A 20,760-nucleotide genomic window follows, 5' to 3' on the forward strand; every position below is an offset into this window, starting at 1 on the left:
CTTGGAGGAGGGTCATAGGGGGAGGAGCCAGTGCACACCACCTGATCCTTAAGCTTTTATTTTGTGCCCTGTCTCCTGCGGAGCCGCTATTCCCCATGGTCCTTACGGAGTCCCAGCATCCACTACGGACTATGAGAAATAGATTTATCGGTAAGTAAAATCTTATTTTCTCCAAAAACATTTGCTACATACAGACACAACCCTTACAGTTTTATTATATGTACAGACAGTATAATCTTTAAAAAAAATAAGTTTTCAATGGATAGCTAATTTTGTAAGAATTTATTGATAAATTTAGTATAATCTTTCAATTTTTTAAACTTTTTTTTAACACGGACATGAAGGTTTAACAATTGGAGGCATTGTTCATTTGCAAGTAAACAGACCTTTAATGGAAAGGAACTCTCCCTTTAAGCCTCATCGTTGAGGTCAGAGCCGGACACAATTTCATACAATTTTCTTACAAAAACAAAACAAAAAAAATAGACATTCAATGTGTTTTATAAACGAAGCCTGAAAAATACCCCAACAAAAAAACTTTAAAGCTATAATGTAATGAAATTAAAAACGGTTTTGTTTTTTTTCGTTAAAAAAAAAAGTGCAATGTAAAAACTTTCAAAGGAGGTAAAATGATGGAGTGATTATGAGTTTTCAGAGATTATGTTCCAAATTTCCAATCAGGTCACAGGTATGTTAAGGAGTGAGGAGACCGATGTTTGGCTGGCCCCCTTCGTGGAGAAAGGGGTTTCGGTTCACATATATCATAGGGATAAGTTGACAGCAGACATCTTCCTCTAACAAACACCATTCTGCAGTGTATATAGCAGCAACATCATGTGCACCAACAGAACTGGCATCCACTATCTGTTCTTGTTCTTCTTGGAATTTCCCTGCGGTTACAAGCAAATAGGAACATAAAATGTACGTTGCAGTTACATTCCCATACATTTACTAAAAACATGTATGCATAAAGTGAGGAACAGAATGTAATAAAAGCAGATGTTGCTGGTTTCTTGTCCATTTTCTAAGAAAGAAAAATTAATACGCCAGAATACAATTTGTGTTGTAATTTCCTGATTTTATTTTCTGGGCAGCATCAAGGAGAATTACGTCAAGCGAAGTACATGAGATGCCATTCTCCAGGTACACTAAGACCAGAAGGCTGTTATCTAGCACACCTCCCAACGTACCAGGCTTTGGAACCAGGATATGACAAGCACCCCTGACGGTGGCACATTGTCCCAGCTGCCGGGCTGCACAGAGGGCTAGCATCCCACTTACATACAAAAGTGGAAACTTTGGTCGTATCATCAGACTTCTGAGTTAGTCCAGGCAAGCCCTGACCAACCTGTGGCTCTCCAGCTGTTGTGAAACTACACGTCCCAGCATCCCCTTCCAGAGTTCTAGCATTCTCTAATAGGAAAACTGTGGCAGGGGATGCTGGGATTTGTAGTTTTACAACAGCTGGAGAGCCACAGGTTGGCCAGTCCTGGTCTAGGCTGTCTCAGAATGAGCGGCTCTCCTAAGACCCCCAGTCCTCTCCAGCTGCAAGCAAACTCACAGTGGCTGATGAATATTTCATGAACATACCTGGCTGCTGGGAGAGTGAATTAGAAATGTGGGTGCCCACCTAAGTCAGGACAGCTGGGAGGAATGCTCCAGCACATAAGGGGACGCTCTCCAGATACAGCAAGCAACAGGGCACACCAAAAGGTAGGCTAGATGTGGGTCAGTGGTTCAGCACTTCACTGCTACATGGTTTAATGTACACTCACAGGTGGAGTGCGGAGTCCACGCTCGCAATAAATAACGTGGTTATGTACATAGATGGAGAACATTTAGGAAAGATGGCAATAGTTTATTGAACGTACTGCTACAGATGTGTCCTCCATCATCTTTGCTGTGATCCGTGTGAACGGATCGTGGCAGTGACTAGCCGTGGGTGCATATGCTCCAATGCATTCCTATGGAAGCGGCTGCGTACGCACATGCTAGTCGCAGCAAACGAGCCTCTGTCAGTTTGATTATACTATCTGCGCACAAGCATGGATATCCTTAAAACCTGGACTATTATGGCACCTTGAGGACAGAGTTTGGGAAACCCTGGTTTAAAAAAAAAAAGATGGCACTATCCGATGCTTGGTATGTGCTGCAATAATGTCAATTCATATGTACATTTACTATGTGTGTGCCATAAAAGAAAGCCAATGTATGTGGAATCCCTTAGATCTATGTACTAAGCCTTGGAAAGAGATAAAGTACCAGCTTCCAGTTCCTAACTGTCATTTATCAAACCCAGCCTGTGACATGGCAGTTAGGAGCTGATTGGTTGGTAATTTATCTCCGCCCACTTTATCTCTCTCCAGGGCTTATTTCATAGGCCACCATGTTTTATAGGTTCCTGCAGGCTCGCAGGAAGCTTTGCCCTCGGTTCTCCCTGTACGGCTACAGCGTATGCCAGATTTAAGCAGATACAGTTGTATATCCTCCCATAGAGTGTACCGAATGCCGGTGTGTCTGCGTAAAGTTGGGAGGCTGACCTCCACTTCTTGCCCTAATTGTGGAACGTCTAATGCTGACTTCTAGCATTTACAAACTTATCATACTGGTTAAAGATTCTATTGCTTGGACTTGGATGGCTCCGCAGGTCCCAACTTTGCCTTCTGGTCAATGCCACCGTGTCCCACGGAGAGGGTCACATACACCAAAAGAAAATTTGGTGTATGTGGCAATCCACCAGACACGCTCCTCGTCTGGCCGATTCTCCTAGTGTTGTCCTGTGGGTGTTCCTGCCACCTCGCTGCCAGTCCATATACTATTATCAAAGATTGTCTTCACGTGTACGGCCATCTTCTTTGTTGTTATTGTTCTCTTTCCCTATTCACTGTTCCTGTTTTAGTCTGTGTGTGCAAATCATTTGTTGCTCTGTATTGTCAAATTATTATTATTTTTTGTATTTTAAAAACTTTCAAAAAAAATACTTGATAAAAAAAGAAAAAGAAATGGACGAGGAAACCAATCATCCGACATGGGGGATCATTCCGAGTTGTTCGCTGGTTATCTTTTTCTCGCAACGGAGCGATTAGTCGCTAATGCGCATGCGCAATGTCCGCAGTGCGACTGCGCCAAGTAAATTTGCTATGCAGTTAGGTATTTTACTCATGGCATTACGAGGTTTTTTTTTCGTTCTGGTGATCGTAATGTGATTGACAGGAAGTGGGTGTTTCTGGGCGGAAACTGGCCGTTTTATGGGTGTGTGCGAAAAAACGCTACCGTTCCTGGGAAAAACGCGGGAGTGGCTGGAGAAACGGAGGAGTGTCTGGGCAAACGCTGGGTGTGTTTGTGACGTCAAACCAGGAACGAAACTGACTGAACTGATCGCAGATGCCGAGTAAGTCTGGTGCTACTCAGAAACTGCTAAGAAGTGTCTATTCGCAATTCTGCTAATCTTTTGTTCGCAATTTTGATAAGCTAAGATTCACTCCCAGTAGGCGGCGGCTTAGCGTGTGCAAAGCTGCTAAAAGCAGCTAGCGAGCGAACAACTCGGAATGACCCCCATGAACTGAGCAGTCCATCCCCAACTACTCCGTAAATGCACATACACACGGATAATCTGTTGCCGTATGTGTTCCTGTAGGATCATGTGTGCAAAATTCCTGAGCCCCTAAGACAGAACTGTACAGAAATTTCCTGCCAAAAGCCCTCAGTGCAAACCTAATATCCTGTACCGAGGGTCAAGCCAGAGATAAAGCCCCGCGCTCACCTTGCTAGCCATCTTTAAAGTGTCTATCTCCTCCCGCTGCTTTGATAAGGTCTCATTCATAACACACAGGTGATCACTCATCATGCTCAGCTGGTCCTCATAGCTCCGCTTTGTTGTGATTAATTCATCCTATGGAGAGAAAAAGAGAAAGAAAAAAGAAAAATAAAGAAAATCCTAATTTCAAATATCTCTGCAGTAATCTGAGTGTAGGGTAATGTTTATGAAGTGTACTGTGATTTAGGAAAGCCTTACGTTGTCTTTTTATGTCATTTAGGGATTTAAATAGAGTATGGGTAGGGTGGCCAATCCTGGGATCGGCGTCATCCCGGGATTTGAGGCCAAAAATGCTGGGATTTGAAACCCGGGATTCACGGGATTAAAGTGCGCATTATTTTTATTTTTTTGTGGACGGCCCCGGCGGTCTTGCTGTGCGCAACGTGATGTCAGCAAGGTCACGCTGCGCAGCCCTGCCTGCTGCGTCTGCACTTCAGCGCGCCTGCCCTCCAGTCCTCCCAGCATCATATTGAGCAGCAGAGGACGCCAAAGCTGGTGAACTGTGAGTGACACACTAGCGGCTCTGCTGCGGTGCGGTCACTGTGCTGCTGCCTCTCGACATTGGGGACCTCTTTACTCTATAGTGGGTATGTTCTTTTTTGTGTTTGTTTTTTACTCTGAACTTGAAATGGGGGTGTAGAGTAAAGTACAGTTCAATCCCGGGATCCTGGGACTGAGCATTTTTCAATCCCGAAAACCCAGTATTGAAAAAACAGGCCGGGATTGGCCTTCCTAAGTGTGGGATTTAAATAATATTTATTACGTGCATGTACAATATAGGAGAAGGATAACAGGAATTAGGGATGGCTATTGACCTTTCGTGGGTAGCAGCCATCGATGGTGGAGATCCGATGGTTCTCATCCCCCATCAATGGTAGGGATGGAGCTTATTCCTTTCTACAGTATTTATTCATTTGGAGTGAAAGCTGAAGTGCAGTCAGCTAGTGGGCAATAGAACACATTAAATCGGCATTCGCAGGAATTAAACATCTCTCAGATTACTCGTAAAAAACTTCCACTAGACACACTTGAGGGGGGATATATCATTATGCAGTACAAAGACACAATGACAAGCTGTAACCCACATCAACCAGCGCCCATCAGCTCTCATCACTTTAGTATGAATTTAAGTTCATATTTTCTTGGTTTCTCAGAGTTAAAACATGTTTTCTCATTGCCTTGTTATAAATAAAGAGTCCCTGCCGCCTCAGAGACAGGTCTTCTGTTGTTAAGTACGGGCTATTCAGGGCTGGGAGCTAAAAATATATAAATCACAATCCTTCCATTATGCTGAGAGGGTCTCAGTGGCTTGGACGATTAGGATGCCAATCAACCTGGGCTGCATGCAAATTGCAGCCACTACTGCCCCCTGCTGTACACCAGATAGAAGTGCTGCTCTGGAGCAGAGGGATTGAAGGGAAGGGGTAAAACACTGGTAGAAAGTGCTTTGCCAATTACTCATCTATCTGCCTCTTTAACGCGGGTGGGGAGAACCTTTTCTGGCTACATGCTTTGAAAAGACTTCACTACACACAGAAAGGCCTCATTCTGCACTGGATGCAACTCGCAATTTACCGCAGACTGCGCATTTGTCAAAAGCTGCAAGCGCGGTGAGCACATGCATTACACAGGGAGTGAGCAGTGGCAAGGAGAGCTATACGAGTTGTATCTGCCGTGGACTTGGGGGGTCATTCCGACCTGATCGCACGCTAGCTATTTTTTGCAGCGCAGCGATCAGGTCAAAAGTTGGCAAAACTGCGCATGCGTATGCACCACAATGCGCAGGCGCGTCGTACGGGTACAAAGCGGATCGTTGCTGAGCGATGGATTTAACAAAGAATCCATTCGCACAGCCGATCGCAAGAAGATTGACAGGAAGAAGGCGTTTATGGGTGGCAATTGACCGTTTTCTGGGAGTGTTTGGAAAAACGCAGGCGTGTCCAAGCGTTTGCAGGGCGGGTGTCTGACGTCAATTCCGGTACCGGACAGGCTGAAGTGATCGCAGCGGCTGAGTAAGTCCAGAGCTACTCAGAAACTGCACAAAACTTTTTTGTACCGCTCGGCTGCACAAGCGTTCACACACTTGCAAAGCGAAAATACACTCCCCCATAGGCAGCGACTATCTGATCGCAGTGCTGCAAAAAAATAGCTAGCGAGCGATCAGGTCGGAATGACTCCCTTAGTCTTCTATGAAAAGGATGTTTAGGCAGAGCTGGCCCTAACCAATATGATGCCCTAGGCAAGATTTTGGCTGGTGCCTCCTAGCACCCCCGCTGGTTCCGCCTCTGACTTTGCACCTCTTTCCCAGCACCATCACCCCTCACCCATAGCAGTCCTTATTTTGGTGTTTGCACCCCCTATATTTTAAATAGGAACAGTTCGCACATTTGGTGCACAGCCCAAAAAGGGGTGTGTTTTTGCTGGCAAGGGGCATGGCCACACAATAGTAACCCCAATTCCAATTACGCCACACAGTACTGCAACTTTATTCACATTTTATCATGCGATAGTGTCCATAATTCATATTACATCCCAAGGTAGTATCACTTTACCTTATAAACTTTACTCCTCACAGCAGAGCCCCTTATTTACATTACATCACACTAAATTGCTCCTTATTCACATTACACCACACCCTATTGCTCTTTATTCACATTAGATGACACAGTAGTGCCCTTTCTATACATTACGCCATACAGTAGTGCCCTTTCTATACACAACGCCACATAGTAGAGCACCTTATACACATAATGCCACACATTAGTAATGCATTTGTACACATAATTCCACACAGTAATGCCCCTTACACATATGAGACACCTTAATGTCCTTATAAACATAATGCGCCTTACACATTATGACAACCTTTATTAATGCCCTTTTACACATTATGTCCCTTACACATATGCCGCACATTATTAATGCCCTTATACACATAATGACACATAGTGCCCCCTACACATTAGTGCCCCTATACACATGACACACATACAGTAGTACCCTGTTACACATATGCCGCACATTATTAATGCCCTTATACACATGACACACATAGTGCCCCTTACACATATGTTGCACATTATTAATGCATTTTTACATGACACACAGAATGCTCCTTACACATATTCTGAACACTACTGCACAACCAACCCACTCACATGCACACAGCACTTATACTGCCACTAACACTGTGACCTCTGCTTGGATACAGATGTGTCCTCATAAATCTTGCCTCAATGCTAAGATCGGGCACCTTTTTTTATGAAAATGCATCTTATTTGCATTGCTATGTGGCTAGGATGCACGAGCAGCTTCTGCTGATTAAACTGATATGCAGCATGCCTATATACTGTGTGAGACTGTGGCTGCATCTGCATATGAAATGTTACACACAGAATATAGGCATGCCGCATATCATTTTAATCAGCAGAAGCTGCTGATGCCCCTAGGCATATCAAATGCCCTAGGCAATTGCCTCGTTTGCCTATGCCTATGGCCGGCTCTGTGTTTAGGGAGCTTAATGTGTGGGTGCACGGAACAGATGCATCTCATGGTAGTGTCGCAGCTGTGTGGCCCAACTTCTGAGCTTCCTCGAGGCATGCAGATGCCAACGGGACTCCGGTTTCAGATGGATCTTTTGCAGCCAACATGGGGTGGGAGTGTGAATACAAACATGATGCCTGTGTGCAGAAAACACAAAGGGCGGAAGCTGTGCAGAGACTCGTATTACCATAATATTCCAAGTCTGGCTGCAAGAGACTCCGACCTTGTGGTGGCTTTGTGCCAGACTCATAATCAGGACAAATAGGAGTAAATCAGCCCCACAAATCCTTCCCCCCCAAAAAAGTAAGAAAAGGGTCTATTTACTAAGCCTTGGATGGAGATAAAGTGGCCGGAGATAAAGTACCAGCTAATCAGCTCTTAACTGTCATTTTTTAAACCCAGCCTGTGACATGTCAGTTAGACACTGATTGGCTGGTACTTTATCTCCATCCAAGGCTTAGTAAATAGACCCCTTAGTACTAAGGGGTCTAAAGCACAAAGACTTGGATAGAGATATAGTGGACGGAGATAAAAGTACCAACCAACCAGCAACTGTCATTTTTCAAACCAAGGGGGTCTATTTACTAAGGTTTGGAGATAGATAAAGCACCAGCCAATCAGTGTCTAACTGCCAAGTTCCAGACAAAGGAGCATTTGTATTAAGCCTGGAGAAGGGATATAAAAGTGATAAAGCAGTGATAAGTGCCAGGTGACAATTTTCATATTGGAGCTGACTGGCTGGTGCGTTATCACCTTGCACTTATCACCCCTTTATCACTTCTCCAGGCTTAATACATCTGCCCCACTGTTTGAAAAACTACAGTAGCTGGTTAGTTGGTACTTTATCTCTCTCCAAGGCTTACTACATAGACCCCATATACACTAAAGCAGAACATGACAATGGAGACATCACATGAAATGCGCCTTAAATTTTCCTTTAGACTTGGGCTTGTGGTTATTAAACCGTCCATGCATCTCTCTGACAGTGCACGGAAATGGCAGACTGCATTATTCATGTCTCAAACACGACACTGCAGCACTGCTGATGGCAATCTGTATTCTCCAACATAAAGGTCATCAAGGAATAAAGAGAGCAGGGAACGGGAGTAGATAAGACGGCGGGAGAATGGGACGAGGCATTAATACAGAGGGAAAATGAAACGCTATTTAGAAGGCATTTCTATAAAGCAATCCGGTCTGATGTGAGAACCGGGAACATCTAATATTCTTTTCTACACGGCGTCAGAATTAGCATGAGATCAAATACATCTGTCTACAAAGAACTTATCCGGCACAGAGGAAAGTATCATTACAGCACACAAGGGTAAGAGGCCACTGTTCCGAAGGAAATACACAAAAAAAAAAACCTCTTCTTTTTCTTTTTTGTGTTCCGTATTTAAAGTTGCTGCCAACTTTTGGACCACCCCTCCTAAATTTAGTCTTTGGGATTCATTACATTGACAGCTATTAACACAGCGCCCCCTTATGGCACAGCACCTTCCAGAGAATATTCATTTATTTGCATTGGTCGCTGACTATTTGGAATTTACAGTCTCTATTCCCTAACACAGCCGGAGGACAGACGCACACAGCGGCTGACAGATTAGGCCTAATGGGTGTTATATAGACGGTCTACACTGTCTAGATAGACAGTCATTAGGTTGACCCCATATGGTCAAATCCATCAGGTCGACAGGTAAAAAGTAGACAGTGGGTATGGTTGATAGGGTCTAAAGAACAATGGTTCAACACAAGTTTTTCCGGTGTCATTTTGTATGTTTAACCATATCTAAGCACAATTAGTGGAAACGTACACTCGCGGGCACACTTCTGTGCTCGCCACGAGTTACTATTCGTTTTCATAGTCCACGTGGGCCGTAGACCTATACGTTGGAACCCGAGCTAAAGTATCAGCTGCTAACTGCCATGCTAAAAGGCTGCGGACCTAATTCCGCATGGATCGCTGAAGTGCTAAAATTGCTATTTGGCCGCTGCACGCATGCGCAAGGACTTAATCTGCAATCGCAGTCTAAGTCCTGGCGGTGAAGGGAAGCGGTGGCAGGGCGTCGACGCCGCATTTTGTGGGACAATGGAAGCATGTCTGGACTGTTTGCGGACCGTGGCGTCAAATCATGGCTACCTTTATCATGCGAGAGCTTCGCTGCTCAGCAAAGTGCTTGCATGTTAGCGCGTGGGGAGGGGGGGGGGGGCGGACCTGGCATGCGGGGCAGACTTGCCCTGTGCTGGGCGTCCCCCCCCCCCCCCCCCCCTTTTCGCACAACTGCAACCCATGCTGAATCAGGCCCTTTGTTTGAAAATTGACAGGAGATGGCTGGCTGGTACTTTCTCTCTCCAAGGCTTAGTACATCTGCCCCTTAATCTGCACCCAGCCCTTCAGTAAAACTCACTTTCTACTGAGAGGTGTGTACAAACCCTAGTTTTGGCTGTGACCAAAAGTCACCAATGTCATAGTGAAACAAGCCAATGTGTTGGCTGGGTGGTGGAGCTCCGCGTATCGGGGGAGGTCACAGGAAGGACAATGCACGTGGATAAACCCTTTGAAGCAAAACCAAATACATAACTGTTGCATGAACTCTGTTTCATAGGAAGGTGCAGATGACACCAGTTTCCACGGCCACTGCGATAGACGACTCCCATCACTACCATATCCCGTTGGTGTGAACTAGCCCTGTCCTGGCAAACACCATTACACAAGTGGACAGGTCCCTGCCTCCTACAAGATCAGTACACCCAGCTGCTGCAGCTGTGATGACCCAAATCAGTTCTATATGTTACAGAAGAATGAGCAAAGCACAGAGACTGAATACGCTGCACCTTAAAACACAGAATGAAACTCCAACGTAAAAGGCAGGAAAAGGGATTCCACTGACATGGCCATCAGTAACACAACCTCAGGCCTGTACATGGAGGAAGATACCAGAATGGACATTCTCAGGGTTGACGCTACTATGTCTACAAGCTTAGATCCAGGCGTGGTATGTTATGTCGGCATTCAGAATGTTGACATGGAGGGGTAGACAGGTGAAACAGGGAAATGATTAGTAGTATACACTGCTGTTAGTTACTTAACCGACTCGGTGACTGCTAGTGCGGCAACCAAATATATCCATTGTGCACAACTTACTGGCCCCTACTGTGCACCCACATACTGTAGGCTTACATTGTGTGATAAAATATACCGTTTGGGCAGTCACATGACAGACCCTGGTACCCCAAACCTGAGAATCCCAAAACTTCTGGGGGATAAGTAGGCTAACCCCCCCCCCATCCTTCCCCTACCCTCCACTGGTGGCGGCTAGGGCTAAATCTAGGGTGGGCTACGGCTAATTACCTCCTAATGCCTAACCCTACCTACCCCCAAGACCCCCCCCCCCCCGAGCCCTAACCCTAATAGCCACATGAATACTTCCCTTTGGGATGTCGCTGTCCTGGCACAGGCCTCCTGGGCGGCGTCAGCATTCCACATCATGACCGCAGGGATGCCAAACGCATTCCGTTACAAGGGACACAACGAGGAGCATTATGGATATTACAGCTGTACTGAGCTCAAAATGCAGTTTATACATATGCAAATACAGTAGGTTTCTAGAAACCAATTCAAAAAGTAATCATGAAAATAAACTTAATCTGTAAAATTGCCCATTGTTTTGGACCCCTGGGACTGATAACTGGATAGCACCATTCCTGTATAACAGACCGGTGCACCAACTCGCCAAGGCAACGTTACCTAGAACTAAGAACAATATAATCGGTGTATAATCACCTGGAGGGTGACTGAGAAGTGATTGCTGGCTTTATTTCCTGTGTAAATCAATGGAGGGAAGAAATCCTGTATCTTAGCTTCAGACTTTCCAGTGTATCAGAGCCGGACAATGCTGGAAGACTACGTACATCTTCACTGAGCTATGACTAAGACGCCTGGAAATGTAATGTGGCTCCCGCTGTGTGGCTGTAACAGTAGGAGATCCGGGGCCCAGCTCTCAGCACAGCGCAGGGAAACCGACGCAGCAAAATGGTTCAATCATAATTCACTTCTGCCAGTCCTGCTCTTTGCTGAAGTATTCGCTTTTAGCTGAGTAACGATGTGATGGGAGCACTGCTTAAGTAATCAAGTGTTTTCTCTCTGCCAATGACACTATGCTGGATGTGCTATAAGGACGACTGCAGAGATTCATATACTAAGTGAACAATGGAGTCAGACAAAGACGCTGTGATAGGTGATCTTGCTGCTCTGCGAGCCTCTATTTCCATAATGTGATGTGCAGGCTTACCAAGATTTATACGCACCGGAAAACCCTTTCATATGAGATTTAGCTCTCCGGGCCTGATTCTGAGTCAGACTATGCAGCGCCCATGTCTTCTGTCGGATCTGCGTCTGCGACTATATGCAAATGCAGCTACAAGCCCTTCCCAGGTGTACTAGCAGGTGTCTGATGTGCAATGCAGAGATGCCCAAATACCGCTTGGGGCATTTTAAGAAGCACCATCAAAACTTGCACACAGCAGGTGCAGATTATCTGTCTGACTACGACCTCCTATGTGAAGGATTCATCGGGCGGAATTCAACTGTTTTTAAAGGTGCAATAATTAATGGGGGTCCATTGTTGCAATTCAATTGCTTTGGGTGCCCTTTAATTATTGCGCATATCACACCCAATTAGTAAGGGCTTCGCTGCGTAAAACGGCTAAACTGATGGACGTAAATGGAAATGTGCTGTTCGGGTTCCCAAACAGTCTACTTTTTTACGCACATTTCAGCTCGCCACAATTGAATAACTTCGACAGACGCCCACTAGTTTAAACGCCTTAAAAAAAAAAAAACAGTTGAATTCTGCCCGTCTTTGTACGCAACCACTGTCCGTGACATACCCATAGCATATCCATAACTCACAGCTCAGCCACCTCCCTGTCACCATCAAAACATTTCTGAGACCACGCATCTCAACTATGTCAGCCGCCTATGTAAGCTTGGGGCATACGTACTAAGCCTTGGAGAGAAATAAACTACCATTCAGCTTATAACTGTGAACTGTTTCTCAAACACCGCCTGTAAGATGGCAGTTAGGAGCGGATTGGCTGGTACTTTATCTGCCTCCAAGGCTTTGTACATCTGCCCCCTTAAGTTTACTCTGGTCATAAAATCTAACACAAACTTTCTCTTTGGGAGGCAGATGAACTAAAACAATTCTATAAAACTTCCGTACTATCCTCTGATTGTGGGTGTCTTAGGAGGTTTTGGGAAATAACAGGTACAGCAGGAAATGTATACGCCAGTGGCTGGCATATCTCGCCAGAGTCTTCCCTGTGATAGACACTGAAGATGAATGGACGAGTGCTGCCAGCTGGCTGCCCTTACCTGCAATCTGCTGATACTCTGGCGGGCTGATTTGGTTTCTTCCGTTAAGCTCTGATTGGATTTTTCTGCCAATGTTAATCTTTTAGCAAAAGCCCGGCACTGAAAATGGAAACACAAATGCTGAAACAGTACGACTTACAGGCTTGGCTACAAGGAGTCGTTTATCTTCTGGTTGCTTTAAAACTGGCTTTCCAGATATTCTGAGGTAAAATGTGACACATGGTTGTCTCATGGAGCACACACGTAATGGAGGCAGCCATTTTGTTTGCTGACCAATATTCTAATAGTGACATCACTGAGACCCAAGGCAGTAACAGAGTGATGTCACCGTTTCCTTGTTCTAGAATTAAACCTCAACTCAGACGCTCATTCCAAAAACAAAATGACTTCTATAGAAACATAGAATTTGACAGCAGATAAGAAACACTTGGCCCATCTAGTCTGCCCCATATGGATAGGTATTACTTTATAAGTAATCCCTAGCCATATCAAATAGCCCCTTTGTATCACTTACAGTTATCTAATTAGGGGTGTATTCTTCAATTGCAGTCGTAACTGCCGTCTTGTCGGAAAGACGTCAGTTTCCGACCTTTTTAGGTCAGAAACTGTTTCCGACCTATTCAATTTGGCTGCCGTTTTCCCGACAAGTTGGCAATTCCGACTTGTCGGAAACAACGTGGATCAGCGGAATAGCCGCAATCCACATGTTTTGTCAGAATTACGGCCAAAGCAGACAGGTTTTAGCCCTGTTCCCAACAATGTCAATCCGACTTTAAAAACCCCGGATTGGCATTGTCGGGAACGGCCAAATCCGGTCGGATTTGGCCGCTCATTGAATACTGCATTGTATACACCCCTTAGAAGCAAAAAGATATCCAGAGCATAGTTGTACATGATATCAGACTTACCTCTGCGTGGAAATGGACAGACTTGCTGTCTGCCAGCTGTAGCTGTGTGGTGAGATCTGCTATTCTCGTCATGTAATGATTTTTTATCAGACCTTCCCTCGAGTCGTAATCTGGAACCTGGCCATGACAAGAAGGGGATTATTTTTAGACCAGTCGGGTCTCAATGGGCTGATCAACATCTGAACTGTCAATCATTCTCTGGCTGGTATTCTCTAAATTAAACCATTGCCGCTGCAGCCAGCGGGTCGATACAGAGGACGGATCCTATGCATACAGGAAGTGGACAATAAAGGTGGACACCCCTGGGTAAACGAGGGACGCCAAACATACTGAAGGCAACGGCTCAAATGTTAGTTAGGCAAGTAAATAGCCAGCATGGGTGTGGTCGTGTATTACAATGCTGGACAGCCCTGATCTCCTATAATTATAGCTAGCAAAGTTGCAAGATCTCAAATATCATGAAGGACGACGACCACTTTCACACAAAATGGAGGCAGACATTATATGCAGAGCCAGAATACATCGAAAGGCAGCCTATTCATTCACTAGCAGCCAGCGACATCACTGAGGCACTTAATGATCAGTACTTGTGTGAGGCGCTTTGTGCCTCTTTCCTCAGTGATGTTACAGACTCATAGTGAATAGACAGGCTGCATTCTCATGAAAACGGTTTCATCCCACACACATTCTGCTTCTGTCCCTGAGCTGTGCGTCCCTGCCATCATCCGGGGAGGGGAGGAACAACTTACGGAACGCCATCCTGATGATCTGATTGGCTACAGGTTGTTTTATCTTCGCCCACAAGGCGAAGAATGATAACAATGCTCACACCTTTGTGAAATACACCTTAAATGAGTATAATGCGTAGATTTCTATTTGCGGAATAGACAGTTTGAGATTCCCATATGAAATTTTTGGGCCGCACTGAGATAGTGACACCTTTGCTTTCTGATGGTTCAATGTGCACAAAATTATTAAATACTGTGTCTAAACCTACTTCAGTCGGTGTAAGGTGTATATGAAACCTAAATGCATTCTGTTAGACTTGGGTCCCATCCTCAAGATATTACATTATAGGATGCAAATATTCCAAAATATAGAAACATCTGATATCCAAAATACTCCTGGTCCCAAGCATTTAGCATGTGGGAGACTCATAGGTATAACAAGGAACATGCCATATTTTGTTTGTGCCTAAAGCCAATTTTTTTTCACCACTTTCCTTCTTTGTTTGGCCACTAGGGGAACAGTTTTATCGGCATCTCTCTAGGATGAAGCAGATGAATGGCAATAATTAGGCAGCTTTTACTAATACTGATTCAGGACCCTGGACGGTATGCCGGCCAATACTGATGTTTTTCTTAAGGGGGTAATCACTTACAAGGCATGGTTTTGACTTGTAAGTGATTGCCCCCGTAAAAAAAAACAAAAACGTTTGAGGTCGGCCGGGCTTCTTGTACCTCCGGCAATCTTGGGCTCCTATAAATTCCTCAGCATTTCATTTCTCACTATCAAGCCACCCAGTAACTCGCCGTCACAGCGTTGCATGAAAACCAGTGTAGTATCCCCAGTAACAAGACTCTATGACGTAACACCAGGGGTGCTGTGTAGGGACATCCTGGGTTTTCTGTGTCTGGGAGGAAGGTTCATTGTGTCTGATATAGACTATGAAGCCTCCAGACAGACCACATCTCACATGGAGTTTTCTGGAGGACAACAGAACCCACCACAAGACTGGCCCCTGCCTGCGGAGATGAATGTACAACAGTGGTGGGGTGTAATGACAGGAACTTTGGAATTGGGAATTTTGGCGATTATTTGTGAGAATTGGGAAGAGGGTGTCATTGCAAAGTGGCTGACAATAGAGAATGTGCAAACTTGACGTTTGTACAATGGGTGGGTTGCCTGCAGAAACAAGGGGTCCGTGCAAAGTGCATTGGTATCTGTTGAATGGTCTGCGTAATGCTGGTATAATCACTTGCAGGGGCATGATGTGGGCATAAGTAGGTGGAGAGCTCCAGTGGTGGCCACACACTGACTGACAGCTGCTTGTGGGTTGGAGGAGCGCCGAGGGGCACACAGCCTTACAGGTATACAGGATGTGCAGAGAGTGAGCAGCTAGCGGAATATACAAGGGAGTCTCTGTGGTAAACTTACTAAGGTGGGAGTTCTATTTAAGATGGGATGTTGCCCATAGCAACCAATCTGATTCTGCTTCTCATTTAACTAGAACCTTCTAGAAGATAATACCTGGAATCTGATTGGTTGCTACGGGCAATATCCCATCTTAAATAGAACTCCCATCTTAGTAAATTTTCCCCTGCGTGTACAGGCGTGTGTCCATCTTCCTTATTACAACAGAAATGGCTACATATCCTACATAACAGGCAGTGTTATACAACCATCAGCCATAGGAGAGCTGGAGTAGAGGCCATGTTTATTGGTTACACGTTTAGGATCAAGCTGTGCAACAATAAATGAAATCCCCCAACTGCATATCTGGGAGAGTCACAGTGCACAGGCCCCGTTACACACAGCTGGGTCCTCTGATTTACACTGAATTCAGGCAGGTGGGAAATCATGAGACAAGACACACAGTACTATACCTGCAGATGGTCGTTGCTCGCGGTCAACATCCCAATCTATAGATATAAAATATGTATTAGCACAAGGTAAAAGGCCGTGCGGAGCCATACTTTGTAAAGATGCAAGATATCATGTTTAGAATGGTTATAGGTTAGGTAGTTTTTCCTTTTTCCATCTTCTCTTTTTCTTCTTTATTTTTTTTTGGTATAGGTAAAATGATATAAAATTTAATGAGGACTATTACACTGTTTACGGATCTTGCAAGTTTATTCGGTATGAATAACTGTATGTATGTGCACATTTCTTTACCAACAAGGCTTATTAATGTATATCCATGACCTGCAATATCAGTTATACCTGCTAATACTGTAATGTAAGTGGATGTTGTCTCACGTGTGGTACTTTGATTTAATGTACACGATACATCAATGTTATGCATTATCTGTAATCAAAAACCTATTTTTTTTATAATAAATACTCTATTAAAAAAAAAAAAAAATGCAAGATATCATTGATGAGCCCACACAGGGTGTGTTCTGGCCGGGACACTGACGTACGTCTGACTGTCGAAGAGTTGCACATTGTAGACCACCAGTGAAAACGGAGGTAAGAGAAGACTACTAAATGGGTGACCGTAAAATAAAATAGCGGAATTTGGGTAATTCAGTAAACAAAGTAAAGTAGGGCAACTGTAAATATGCCTGGCCATAGCCAGAGTGATGCATATGCCTAACACTGACAATGGCACAAGATATAAGCACTACTGTACATACGCCTTCTATAATAAGCAGATGGTTGAAGATAGGATAGGGGCTGCATTCACAAAATAGTCCCTTTGCATGGAGTTGGCCCACCACAGACCACAGAGGTGCGACGGACCCTTACAGACGTTGAGCCGATACCTTTAACGAGAGCACAAATCTGAATAATATAATAGGATTACTCATTACCAAACTTGTACTATTTGTTTCGCTGGAATGGTCTTGTGTGTGCAGCAAGGCATTTTCCTGTGGTACTTCCCCCGATTGCCCCTTGTCCGTGTTCTTCAACGTGTCCGCTATCCTCCGCGTCTCTTTCTCATTCTCTAATTTAATCTTGGACAGTTGGGCCTCCAGCATCCAGTGCTCCTTCTCCTGCTCCAGGCGGCTGATCTTCTCCAGGCTTTGCTGCACCTGTTGAGACAAGACCGGGATAAGGGCCAAGCAAGACTGGAGGAGGGTCTGTGCCTATTCTCAGATAGGACAATGGCAGCGCTCCATCTGTAGAAGCAAGGGACCATACAAGCAGACTGCACTTTCCATGTCTCTGACGGGACATCTACACAGTTTACGGTAGTTATCCATGTTTTGTTCTCTGAGCGTTTGGGTATCAGTCACCCAGCAGGCCCTTCCCTATCTTCTGAGTGTTCGCAATAGAAAATACATTATTGGTCTATGCCATAGAATCACTCTCTATCGGGGGCCTCACATATCGCATGAGCACAGGGGAACGGGTGACTTGCAGTGTACGATGGGCTGCACACAGAGGGGGTAATTCAGACCCGATCGTAGCAGCAAATTTGTTAGCAGTTGGGCAAAACCATGTGCACTGCAGGTGGGGCAGATATAACATGTGCAGAGAGAGTTAGATTTGGGTGGGTTATTTTGTTTCTGTGCAGAGTAAATACTGGCTTCTTTATTTTTACACTGCAATTTAGATTTCAGTTTGAACACACCCCACCCAAATCTAACTCTCTCTGCACGTTATATCTGCCCCCCCTGCAGTGCACATGGTTTTGCCCAACTGCTAACAAATCTGCTGCTACGGTCAGGTCTGTATTACCCCCAGAGTCCGATTGCTGCAGACTGCGCACGTGTTATGCCTTGGCGGAGCAGACGGGAATGGCCACATCGCTCAGTGTGCGGCCAGCCCTCTCCATCTATGACGCAGGCATTTCTGGGTGGCTACTGTGGGAATGCATGGCGCACATAGCGCTAGTAAGTCTGGTCGCTGCATCCACCCACGTCTGCAGCCACTCGGTGTCTGAATCAGAATCGTGCCCCATAGGCCGATAGTATGATATTCTTACTGCATTTACCAGCACGCACAATAATGACTTCATCAATTTTCTGTCTAGGTTTGGGGCTGCACTAGAGACATAGCAGAGTATGCGGCCAGGCTTAGTACATATACAGACATTTCTGCAGCTTACATACATGAGAGGAGACGGACTATCCGGATAGTGACATACCTGCTGTGCCAGACCTTCCCTGCTCTCTGTGGAACTCAGGAGTACTCTGCGATTCACCAACGCCTCCTCGTAAGGCACAGAGTATGGGTAGGGCTGTAACGAGACAGAAGCTCTTCAGAGGCTGCGCAGTGCAGGGCGGTCTGACAGACCTGACCGATGTAATCACAGACCATCAACAACTGGCAAACGCAGCATTGTGCTGATGCACTAAAATCTAAATCAGTCACAACTCAATGACACCTATCCTAAATAAATGATCCCTATAATTCCCTAATCAATGATCCGTATAATTCCTTATGTAGCCATGCATATATAATGTTCTGTGGGCCCGATTCAGATATGTATGCAGTGCCGATAGTTACACAGTTGAGCGATCATCGGCAGGCTGTGATGTGCCAAGTACATTAATGACATCGCTTTCAGTGAGGATTTAGTTATAAAATGACTGACAGTCAGGGGCCACTTTGGGGGCCGTTACGGCAAAAATGCAGGCATGTCGCGACCTTCTTTGGGGCGTGGTAGCCTACATCTGTGATCTCGTAAGCGGAACATGTGGCCATTCTGCGTGACCATTGGGTGGCGATTATCAGTGGATCTGCGAGCACTGCTGCGCCGTGTGTACGTAGGAGCGGATATCTGCGAGGCCGCTAGTGGGAGGCTACAGCATTAGCATATTCTCGCACAGCATCTGCATTAGCGTCCATCACTGCATCAGGCCCTGTATATACACATCACACAAACTAATAGTCTCATACACATCAGCTGCACCGCCACAATCTACTTTACTAACAATACGTGGAGGAACACATCCTAACACAGTCTGTGTATTGTACTGGAAATGTAAACCCGGATCTTCTCTGCGGCGTATAATACACAGGTTTTAAAACAAACAATCTAGATGTTTGAACAAAACAATGTTCCACCATCAGTACAGAAGCCACACATTACATAAACCATAATAGTGTCACCACTGCCGTCCTGGGGAGAGGAGTGTGCAATAAATGCCCCACCACTGCCGTCCTGGGGAGAGGAGTGTGCAATAAATGCCCCTTCACTGACGTCCTGGGGAGAGGAGTGTGCAATAAATGCCCCTTCACTGACGTCCTGGGGAGAGGAGTGTGCAATAAATGCCCCACCACTGCCGTCCTGGGGAGAGGAGTGTGCAATAAATGCCCCTTCACTGACGTCCTGGGGAGAGGAGTGTGCAATAAATGCCCCTTCACTGACGTCCTGGGGAGAGGAGTGTGCAATAAATGCCCCTTCACTGACGTCCTGGGGAGAGGAGTGTGCAATAAATGCCCCTTCACTGACGTCCTGGGGAGAGGAGTGTGCAATAAATGCCTTACCACTGCCATCCTGGGGGGGAGGGGGGGGGGTGCAATAAATGCCCCACCCCTGCCGTCCTGAGGAGAGGAGTGTGCAATAAATGCCTTACCACTGCCATCCTGGGTGGGAGGAGTGTGCAATAAATGCCCCATCACTGCTGTCCTGGGGGAAGGAGCGCGCAATAAATGCCCCACCACTGCCATCCTGGGGGAAAGGAGTGTGCACCGTCCTAGGGGGGAGGAGTGCGCAATAAATGCCCCACCAATGCCATCCTGGGGAGAGCATGCAATAAATGCCCCACCACTGGCGCTCTGGGGACAGCATGCAATAAATGCCCCACAACTGGCGCTCTGGGGACAGTATGCAATAAATGCCCCACCACTGCCTTCCTAGTGATAGCATGCAATAAATACCCCACCACTGCCTCCCTAGTGATAGCATGCAATAAATACCCCACCACTGCCTCCCTAGTGATAGCATGCAATAAATGCCCTACCACTGCCTCCCTGGAGACAGTATGCAATTAATGCCCCACCACTGCTTCCCTGGGGACAGCATGCAATAAATACCCCAACACTGCTGCACTGGGACAGAATGCAATAAATACCCCACCCCTGCCGCACTGGGGACAACATGCAATAAATACCCCAACACTGCCGCACTGGGGACAGAATGCAATAAATACCCCACCACTGCCACACTGGGGACAGCATGCAATAAATACCCCACCACTGCAGCACTGGGGACAGCATGCAATAAATACCCCACCACTGCAGCACTGGGGACAGCATGCAATAAATACCCCACCACTGCAGCACTGGGGACAGCATGCAATAAATCAGTGGTACCCAACCAGTTTTGTTTTTTGTCATATTAGCTAGAACCTTGGGTCAATGTTCTGAAACCTTAAATGTGCGTGTTCCCAGAACAGTGTATTACATGTATGGTGATAAGGAGATTTCTGAAAACCCAC

The 20,760-nt window shown here is 45.7% G+C and overlaps 1 protein-coding gene across 1 annotated transcript in view; it reads right to left on the minus strand.

Moving 5' to 3' along the window:
* Positions 1–267: 267 nt before the first annotated feature.
* PPP1R21 (protein phosphatase 1 regulatory subunit 21) overlaps positions 268–20,760 on the minus strand; it is a 138,164-nt gene continuing 117,671 nt past the window's right edge. Inside the window, exons 16-22 of the mRNA XM_063918694.1 lie at positions 18,462–18,554; positions 17,182–17,403; positions 16,252–16,287; positions 13,646–13,762; positions 12,738–12,836; positions 3,764–3,892; positions 268–890 (exon numbers count right to left, since the gene is read on the minus strand). Of these exons, the coding sequence (XP_063774764.1) occupies positions 861–890; positions 3,764–3,892; positions 12,738–12,836; positions 13,646–13,762; positions 16,252–16,287; positions 17,182–17,403; positions 18,462–18,554 (726 nt within the window). The 3' untranslated portion in view covers positions 268–860. The remainder of the gene's footprint in view (positions 891–3,763; positions 3,893–12,737; positions 12,837–13,645; positions 13,763–16,251; positions 16,288–17,181; positions 17,404–18,461; positions 18,555–20,760) is intronic.

The sequence above is a fragment of the Pseudophryne corroboree genome, chromosome 4 (assembly GCF_028390025.1).
Source record: "Pseudophryne corroboree isolate aPseCor3 chromosome 4, aPseCor3.hap2, whole genome shotgun sequence".
Classification (NCBI taxonomy): Eukaryota; Metazoa; Chordata; class Amphibia; order Anura; family Myobatrachidae; genus Pseudophryne; species Pseudophryne corroboree.